Raw genomic sequence first — 9,230 nt, forward strand, 5'->3', positions numbered from 1 at the left:
GGGGTCAGCTGTATACACAGAAAGCGGTTCTAAACATGCATGAGAGATTGCTGTGTATGGACCAGAGAGTAAAAGCCAAGGCTAAGGTTACATTGAAGACATCCACATCAATGCCACGCTGTTTGCTTTTCCTGAACGAGACATCACTGTTGCATGGCCCTGCACTCACAAGAGAGGAGACGCAGTTCAAGGACTGACAACAGATACTTTTTTAAAACATTTTCTCTCTTTTTATTTGATTTTCCTGATGGTTGCTACAAGCAAAGGAGGTATTCAGAAATGTAACTGCACGATACAAACACAGGCAGCAAACTAAGTTGATGGCATGAAAGGTGTATCTGAGAACACGGAGTTGACAGAATCGGAGTCGGATTTTGTTCGAGTAGTTTTTAAGATACTCTCAGCAATGATATTGTCATTAGGAAACAGTTTTACTTTCCCGTTCTGACTGTGTTTTGGTTCGTGCACAGGCTCCAGGAAAACCACCCGTTTGCCAGTGCTAGCCTTCTTCTCGTCGGCTGGCAGCTCTTGCGGCGGTGTGGCATTCAGTATGGATGAGTGGGCACTGCTTTGGTTCAGCTTCCTCTTCCTCCTTTTGGCCTTACATTGACACGGACAGGGGGTCAGATAGAGATACAGCAGTACTAAAACAATACTGGCAACACAGGCAGCAAGGGTGGTAAAAGCTGTATTAAACGCTTCGTGAGAGTGGGACCTGTTCACTGTGAAATTGCTAACATTTATTCTAACCTCTATGGTTTCATTTAATAGTCTTTTCCTATTTATTGCGATGCAGGAATACAACCCTGAGTCCTCTAGCTGGGCATCTGTTATCTCCAGGCTGCCGTTAGGAAACACCTTAAAGTTGTCAGTCTCCCTGTCTGGCTCCAGCAATCTGTTGTCCGGACTAACCCAGACAAAGTGCGTGCCCGGATCGCTGATTCTGCTGTCACAGTGTACAATCAGCCTGTCACCGACCTGGGCATTGTGAATAAACCCAAAGGCTTGGAAAGAGCTGTTGACGGTGCTTTCAGAGCAATTCAGAAAGTTGTCATGCAGTAAGGGCAGTTTACTGTAACCTTTTGGGTCTGATCGCAACAAACAGGTATACTCATTTTTGAAGTCCACTACTGAGCTGAAGTGCCTTTGATACCAGAAGATTAGCATAGAGTACAGCATACAGTCACAATGAAATGGGTTGCCATGAAGATAAATTCCACTAAGATGTTTGGCCAGCACTGAACTCAGGCGCTGAATAGGCATCGACTGGATGTGATTAAAGGAAATGTCCAGCAACACAAGGTCTGTCAGTTTATGTTTTCCAGTGTACAAGTCCAGCGGAAAATGTGAGAGCAAGTTATAGCTTAAGTACAGTTTCTGCAATTTGTACAATCCTCCGAAGGCTGAAGACTCTATCTGTGTTATCTGGTTGTTGTACAGCAGGAGAACCTCCAGCGCCCTTAGCTCCTGAAACACAGGGCTACCCAGCGTCTTCAGGCTGTTGGATGACAGGTCTAGGTACTTCAGATTTGGCGTCGTGGAAAAGCTTCCAGTGATAATGCTGCTAATGCTATTATGATTGATTATTAAAGTGTTCAGTTTCTCAACCAGTGCTGGGACCCATTCAGGCTCCAAAAACCCAATTCTGTTATAACTCAGATCCAGCTTTTTCATACATTTATAGAGATTTCCTGGCACCCGAGAGAGGTTCTTATTGGTGCAGCTTATGATATCACTGGCACAGATGCAGGCTGTTGGACACATCCCTGGGGCGCTGCCACAAACGCTCACTGTGAAGACCAAAAGGCATGCCAGTCCTTTGCAGTTCACTCTAAAAACTCCAAGTTGAGTAGGAATTGTCCACCAGTTTAAAGACATTTTCACTGTCTCTTAGCTGTCTCCCAGTGCTCCTTGCCACAGATTACACGTGCAGTTAGCTTTGCACTAATCGCTGTCAAAAGAGGGATACAGAGGTACAGCATGTTAACATTTACGATTCTTACCCTGCCTGATTTCTTATGCACACCTTTTCAAAAACACAGGGAATTAATCCTTAATGTTTCATATGGTTAATCACAAGAACTAGTTGTTCTTAGGTGATGTAAGCTTAACATTCGTTTTATGTAAATATGAAATTCTGCACTCGTATAAATACTCACAATACAGATATGATATTTTTTTCTCTTCAAAAACAATGCAACTATTCTTCAGTCTTGGACAAAGGAATGTTATTTCTGACAGTTCATTAAGAAAATAAATCATAAATGTTCCTCTGTGGAACATGACTGGGCAATGGCATCCCCTGTCTGTTTCCAAACCAACCCAGATAGAAAACTCCTGGTACAGGAAAGAAAAAGCCTCATCCAAAAATGCTATTTTCTTGTCTAGTGGGGAGCAGTTACAACATGTGTTTCTTCCCAATCAGAAAATGTCACACATTTTCAAGCAAAGAATTTTTCTCGGACTACTTAGCTTTAAATGTCATATGAATTTATTTTTCCTTTTTTTTTTTTTATTTTTTTTTATTTTTTTTTTTAATTCAGTGACTGATAGTTCAGGTAGCAACAGCCTATTTTTAAAGTTATTCAAGATGTGCAATTGGAATATTTTGTATTCTGCTGCTTCTACCTTTGCCAAAATAACTGTTGAGGAGGAAATTTTCTACGCCTGGTGCCTACCTCAGGCGCAAGTTTTGGGAACTTTCAGTAAGAATGAGTCAGCCATTTCTCAAAACTTAGTAAAGGAAGAAAATACTTTGTTCATGCTGAAATAGTAAGAACGAAAACAACCATACTGTTTTCTGAGAATATTTTAGCTTCACTATGGTTTGAAGCAGGGATGTAACATTTGTCAGGGTAGTGATTCCCTAGGGAATCCAAGGGATATGCTTTTTGCCATCTCCTAAGAAAATGTACACATACTTAGCAGCGTAATGAACATTTCTGTTCACTCTTGCTCATCCTGGATACCTGTTAAGAGTTTGCCAGTAAATTCCCAGGTGAATCCATATGCATTGATTATCCCCACCCCTTCACAGCTCAAACGTGGTACTCAGCTCCCACATATTAACCTCATACTCATTTCTGCAACCTCACCCACCCGTTTGTACGGTATCTGAGCAGGACAAACCCCGCAATGTCTGCTCTGCGCTGCTGACAGCAGCTATGGCCGGGAGCTGGGAGACTGCCTGTGGGCAGTGGGGAGGAGGAGAAATAAGCAGCCTCAGAGGGAAAGAAGCAGAATAAAAGGAGAAGTTGTATTCTCTGATGAGGCAAGATGGATGAAGAAAGGATGAGTCTTGAGTACAAAAACATTAGAATCAAGACCTAAAGGGTGGAGGACAGCAGGGCAGAGAAGCAGCTAAAGAAAGGGAGAGAGGGAAAAGGAGGATAAGAGATGCAGAGGGAAGGAAGGGCAAAACCAGGGTAGGAGGATGCTAATGGAGCATCATCATTGTTACTAATGAAGCAACAGAGGAGGAGGTAGTTTGAGGATGCAGAAGTCAGTTAAGGCATATATGACTGGAAAAACAGATGGGGAGGGTGTAAAGGGCAATAAGAGGGTTAAGCAGAGAGAGAGGCAAGAGTTTCAGGCGGTGAACCTTAGAACACATTTCTCTGGATAATTTCCATCTGCTACTTAGGAATCTAAGATTATCTATGCAATTAATTAATATATGTGAAATGCACTAATTTCCATTCCCCCTCAGTTCCTTATTCCCCTCCTCTCCAACCCTCTGTCAATCTGGCAGACTGCTGTCTTCTGCTGACAAATCTTCTACTCTTAAATCAAGTGGTAAAGGATGTGCTATGAATCTAAGGAGCTGAGCCTTCTAATGACCCATTAAAAGAAGAAATATGAAGGCAGCAGGATGGAAAAATTCACCTTTCACAAGAATTTATATATACAATGGCTTTAAATGTTTGCATACCCAAAAACTATATTAAGAGAATGGCAAGACTGCCAAGTCAAGTGCTCAAAAATTAAAGTGTCAGAATTAAGGTTTTCTGTGCCATTTTTAATTTTATATACAGCCCTTAGTTACACAATTGCTTGATTTTTTTCCCCAAAACCTTTTCTCACACTGTGCCCAGGATCTGAGGAAGCACAGGGAAAAGAAAGAGTGATTACATCAAGAGCTCAGCAAATGCCTATACCTGAGAACAGGAGCATATCCTAGCCTTTGCCACAGAATTTCTGTGAGATCAGGAAAATTATGTGAAGTGGTGACTGTTAGAAAATAAATAACATATTACAGTCACCAGCTTGACACTTAGAAAATAAGGAACATCTATTTATTATTAAGTTTGGGAAGGACCAATCTGAAGAAGTGTTGAGACAAGAGTCAAAATGCTATGACTGTAGCTGGCGCTTCTGACTATAAAGGCTCTCCTTGCTTCCCTGTCTACGAAAGGGATATAGCAACATGATCTTAACTATAAGAATATCGTAAAAATAAATGAATTGATTAGGAAAAAAAGCTTAGTACCAAGATTCATAAAGTCTTTTAGGCTTTTACATCCTACTGAAGTATCTAACTGCATGCGGTTTTCAGTGGAAAGTTAGGAACACAGAAATAGTTTTTTAACCAGTCCTAAGCAACTAACTTAGTTGGTTTTGCTAGCTAGCTAGTGGCAGCAATTAATAGATAAAAGTTCTTCTAGAGGGTGAGACCTATGAAAGCATTATAGAAATGACCATCAGGAAAAAATTCTGTACCTCAGTGTGGATTTGTATGGCATGCAGCACATAAGGCACAAAGGAAACACACTGATAGATGAAAAAAATTTAAGAACTGCTCTTTTAGTTAGCATATTGCATGAAGCAAGGTATCTGAAAACTGCATACCGTAAAACCATGCGCATGACTGAATTATAAAGCATCCACGAAATGGGAGACAAACTGCTGTTGCATAGGTTGCCTTTCTCACTCATATTTGAATGCCTGATTTTGCAGCTTATGCAGCCTAGTTTTTAATGTAACTGCACTTGCAAAAAGATGAACGGCACTTTCAAAAATCAGCTCCTATGTTGAATATAACTGCGATCCTGGAGACACTCCAAATGGGACATACTAGGTCAATGCTCAGTTTTGGAAGGGTTACCAAGTTTAATACACTAAATAGCCTCGCATGTTTGTTTCTGTCCATACCTACAACCAACTCACCAGAAACTCTGAGCTAGTCTGCAACCAAATCCCAAGGGCAGATCAGTGGCTGGTGTAAATCAGCATAACACCTTTGAGTTCTAAGGGGCAAAAACATTCTGCAAAGGCTGAAAACTTGACTGTGCATTTCAAAAGCTTGTTGAAGTTGCCAAATGAGAACTGTTTCAGATAACTCGCCTTGCCTGGCGAGGCAAATCCAAATTACAGACATCATAAACATACCACGGGCCACACAAGGCTATTTTGAGAGCACCCTGACAAGCAGAAACCTTCCTTGCCATGCCCAACTCACAGTGCAGTGCCTATGTTCCCAAAAAGTTCTTTGCCCTTTTGGAGAGTATGACTGTTGAGCTCCAACTTGCCCCTCAACCTGTGTTCCCCAAAACTTCTGCATAAATGACACAGGATGGTCTGCAAAGCCAAGCATGCTCAACGTAGATATTTATAACCTGTGCGATCACTTGAACTTCTTCAAAATGACTGCATAAACAGTTCTGGGTTAGTAATGTGTACGTGTTAAGTAGCAAGGAAGAACAAAGCCTCCATTCAGCCTTATATTAAAAGTGGCATTTTGTTTCATCCCAATAACATTACTTCAGGTCTTAGAAATGTACTATTTTACAAACTTCAATATTATGTATTTTCTCAAGAGAGATATTGCTATTAAATACTATCAGCTAACATGTGCCAACAGACTCTGGCTATGTACTTCACCATTATTTCTGAATGAGCCGGGTAAATAGCTTTTTTGATTTATAGTGAAGTGAAGGGCAGGGTTGGGAGTTTTGTACTTGAATTCTTTTCAAAGAAATAATTTCTTTGTGGTGTTAAAAGTGTGATATTTTAAGTTCACTGCCAAAAACACAGGACTCCGTGAGATCATAATTCTGCACAGTAATGGTGCACATGCCTTCTAACTGTTTGAGAAGAAATGCAGGACGCAGCCTCGTACATAGGGAATATCCTCTAGTGTCCAGAACAGCTCAATTGAACTGCAAATGATCAGCTCGAAGAGAAAGCTGAGGATTTGGCTTCTTGGTTTTGATCTTTTAATCTGTGTGTTTGTTGGTTTGCGGGTTTTTTTGTGTTGTTGTTTTTTTGTGTTTGTGTTTGTGTATTTTTTTTTTTTTTAAGTAATGAGCACCAAGAGCTGCTTATGGAAAAAGGGGAATGCTGGGCACCTGTAACACATCCCTCACCATCAGTTATCACTGCAAAATCAAATAATAATATCCTAAACACTCATTTCCACTTTCTCTCACATTAATGCTACATTAATAATCTCTACACAAGCTTGCTCTTCTCCTGTAGGTACCTTCAGGCTTATCGCTGTTTCTTCCAGGCAAAGCTGTACACCAAGCTACCTCTCCCAGTTCATTTGAGACTTTGCTAAAAAATCCTTATGTGGCACATTTTGTAACTTAAGCAGTGAATTGGACTGGAGATCACAAGTCATCTGAACACTTTCGCAAATGCTACCATTAGCCTTTTCAATGTTAAACAAACCAGATCGAGAAGTGCTTTACAGTAGGACTAAGATCTTCCTGTATGTTGGTGATGCAAACAGTCCCACATCTGGCTGGCACTTCCTGCACAGCAAAAATGCAAATATTTGCACCCCATCCCCCCCACTACTGCAGGAATACTGTTGAGTCTCTAGAGAGCTCAAACACTAGAAAATATTAAAGATCTCAGTCCACCCTCCAGAAGGTTCACGTCATTTCTACATCTCCTAGCTCTTTCCCATGTGCCAATGTCTCCTGTGACTGTCTCCTTGACTCCTCTGTCCCCAAGTCTCACAAGAGACCATGTCACTCATGCACCTTTGCACCTTCCCGTTGACTTCCAATGCCCCCATAGTTGCTCTCTCCCTCTTACCAGTCTAGATATTGGATAAATCAAGGCTGTATTAGTTAAATGTAGTAATACATGAAATTAAATAGCAATGGCTCAGGTGTTAACAGTTTCCTCTCACAGCCCCCTTTTTTTCTGCATGGCATTTGACAAAGCTTTCATCATGAACACAGAAGAAAAAGTGACTGTTAGAATTGGGTTTTAGTAATTTATAACAACAATATTATACAAGTACAATTATTCATGCTTTTAATCCTACCTTTATGAATCCTGCTTAAGTACATGATAGAGCCATTAATTACAAACAGACTAGTGGCATCTTACATAATTAATCCTTAAAAATCTTACACTTATAAGGAAGGTCTGCATAAACTTCCATTCCTTGTACGTGTGTATGTGGGATGCTGCCGGAGGAAATACCCCCGTAGTGGCCACCTCACTCCAATCTCCAGGCTCTACTCTGCTTTTAGCACTCCTGAGGGGGAAAGGCACTCTGTGCATCACATCTGCCTGACAGCTGCGCTCAGCATTTCTGACTGAGTAGATCTGGATTACCCAGCCATCGTAATCTATGAGATTTAGTGACATGGTGTATTGGAGAGCAGAGGCTGTTGGTGAGCTACATCTGGGTGATGTCTTGATGCACTGGACTAAATCCCTGAACCGAGCTAAGCTGTGCTTGATTCAGGACCTAACAGTGATGAAAAAAATGGCCTTACATCACTTTTGCAGCAAGTTGATCCTGAGATCAGTCTGGCAAATGGAGTGGTCTCTCTGGCCAGCACCTGGCCAGACCTCAATAGTGCTGAATTAGAGATGAATTTGTCCTAGTAACCTTAGCCAGCTAAAACTATCTTCTCCCACTCATCCCTCACTAAAGATTGAATTTCTCTGAAGACAGATTTTATTTTTTTGCACCCATGATAACTCACTTGGCTTAAAGAAAACTGAGACACAGATGAGCAACTGTGTGACGTGCCACAGAGCCTGAGTTGGACTAATCATCAGCAGTCTGTCTACGGCAGTACCAGCTACATGAAGTCAACACGCTGCAGCTCTTACCCCTCTTGAGAGAGTACGAGGGAAATACGCACCAGTGAAACAACAATGCATCCTTTTTGCCATGTTACTTTGTAAATCAAGCTGCACCCTAGTTTAAACCTGCAAATGATTTCAGTTGCTAAGGAGATCAGCAAATAATTAAGAAAAAATGCAATGATAAGCAACAGTGCCTGTTACAATATCAGTAACCAGTCTCTAAGCAATGCCAGATCTTATGAAAGTTTAGTTGCCCAGCGTAGGATCCTCACCGCCTCCAAAGGCTTCTCTGACGGGCTAAACTTCAGAGAAACCCCCTTGCCTACCCTGTGGGGGGGCTCCTGCCAGCCTCTCGATGGGGACTGCCCGCTGCAGCCCCCCAATCCCTACAGGGGGTCGGCGGAGGGCAAAGTTTCGGCGCCCGACATCGGTGCTGGGGCACCCGCTGGCACCGCGCCGTCCCCTCGGCTCGCCCACCCACCTCACCCCGAGGGGTCTCTGACCGCCTTCCCCTGGCGGGCCCGGCCACAGCCGCTCCACTCCGCGGCGGAGGGAGGGACCGGGTCTCACCCGCCCGCTGCGGGGCTGCAGTCGCCGCCGGAGCTGGGAGCCCCGAGCCCGCCCAAGCGAAGACCCCGGCCCACCTCAGCCCCGGCTCCAGCCCCTCCGGACCCTACCCGCCCGCCGTACCCCTGTTTCTGGGGGGATGTCTCCTCGGCCACCCCGCCGGGCAGCCTTACCTGGAGCTCCCGGCGGCCGCTTCATGTCCGGGGAGCGCGATGCCGGCCCCGCCGCCGCCGCCAGCCCCGGCCCCGCATGCTCCGCTCCGCCGGTGGAAGCTGGGGGCCGCCGAGAGCACGGCAGCGGCTCCGCTGCGCTCCCCCGCGGGCGCAGGCAGTGCTGGCCCGCTGCCCCCGGGGATGGAGCGGAGGCCCGGAGCCCGGTACCGCCGGCGGGTGAGGAGAGAAGGCAGGAGACTCTCGGTCACAGCGGAGCTGGGGTTTTTTATATCCCCTCCTGCCTCAGCCCTCCCGTCCTCCCCCGCCGCCCAGCGCCGGACTCAACGCCCTCCCGGGGGGTTCCGCGGCAGCGGGACGGAGCCGTCGGTGCCCCGGGGGAGGAGCGGGCCGCCTGCCCCCGCTCCACCCCTCCGCCGCCCCGGGGGGCCGCGG

At 44.6% G+C, this 9,230-nt stretch overlaps 1 protein-coding gene across 1 annotated transcript; it reads right to left on the reverse strand.

Moving 5' to 3' along the window:
* Window positions 1–233: 233 nt before the first annotated feature.
* AMIGO2 (adhesion molecule with Ig like domain 2) lies at window positions 234–8,889 on the reverse strand. Its single transcript, XM_068402079.1, has 2 exons — window positions 8,799–8,889; window positions 234–1,951 (listed from the first exon to the last, which is right to left on the reverse strand). Exon 2 carries the CDS (start codon window positions 1,876–1,878, stop codon window positions 313–315), a length of 1,566 nt encoding a protein of 521 aa, XP_068258180.1. The 5' UTR covers window positions 1,879–1,951; window positions 8,799–8,889; the 3' UTR covers window positions 234–312.
* Between the last annotated feature and the right edge of the window lie 341 nt (window positions 8,890–9,230).

Source organism: Nyctibius grandis, chromosome 5 (assembly GCF_013368605.1).
Source record: "Nyctibius grandis isolate bNycGra1 chromosome 5, bNycGra1.pri, whole genome shotgun sequence".
NCBI lineage: Eukaryota > Metazoa > Chordata > Aves > Nyctibiiformes > Nyctibiidae > Nyctibius > Nyctibius grandis.

Excerpts from the sequence above, each read along its gene's own strand:
- AMIGO2 (XM_068402079.1), bottom strand. The coding sequence starts at position 1,878 with ATGTCTTTAAACTGGTGGACAATTCCTACTCAACTTGGAGTTTTTAGA.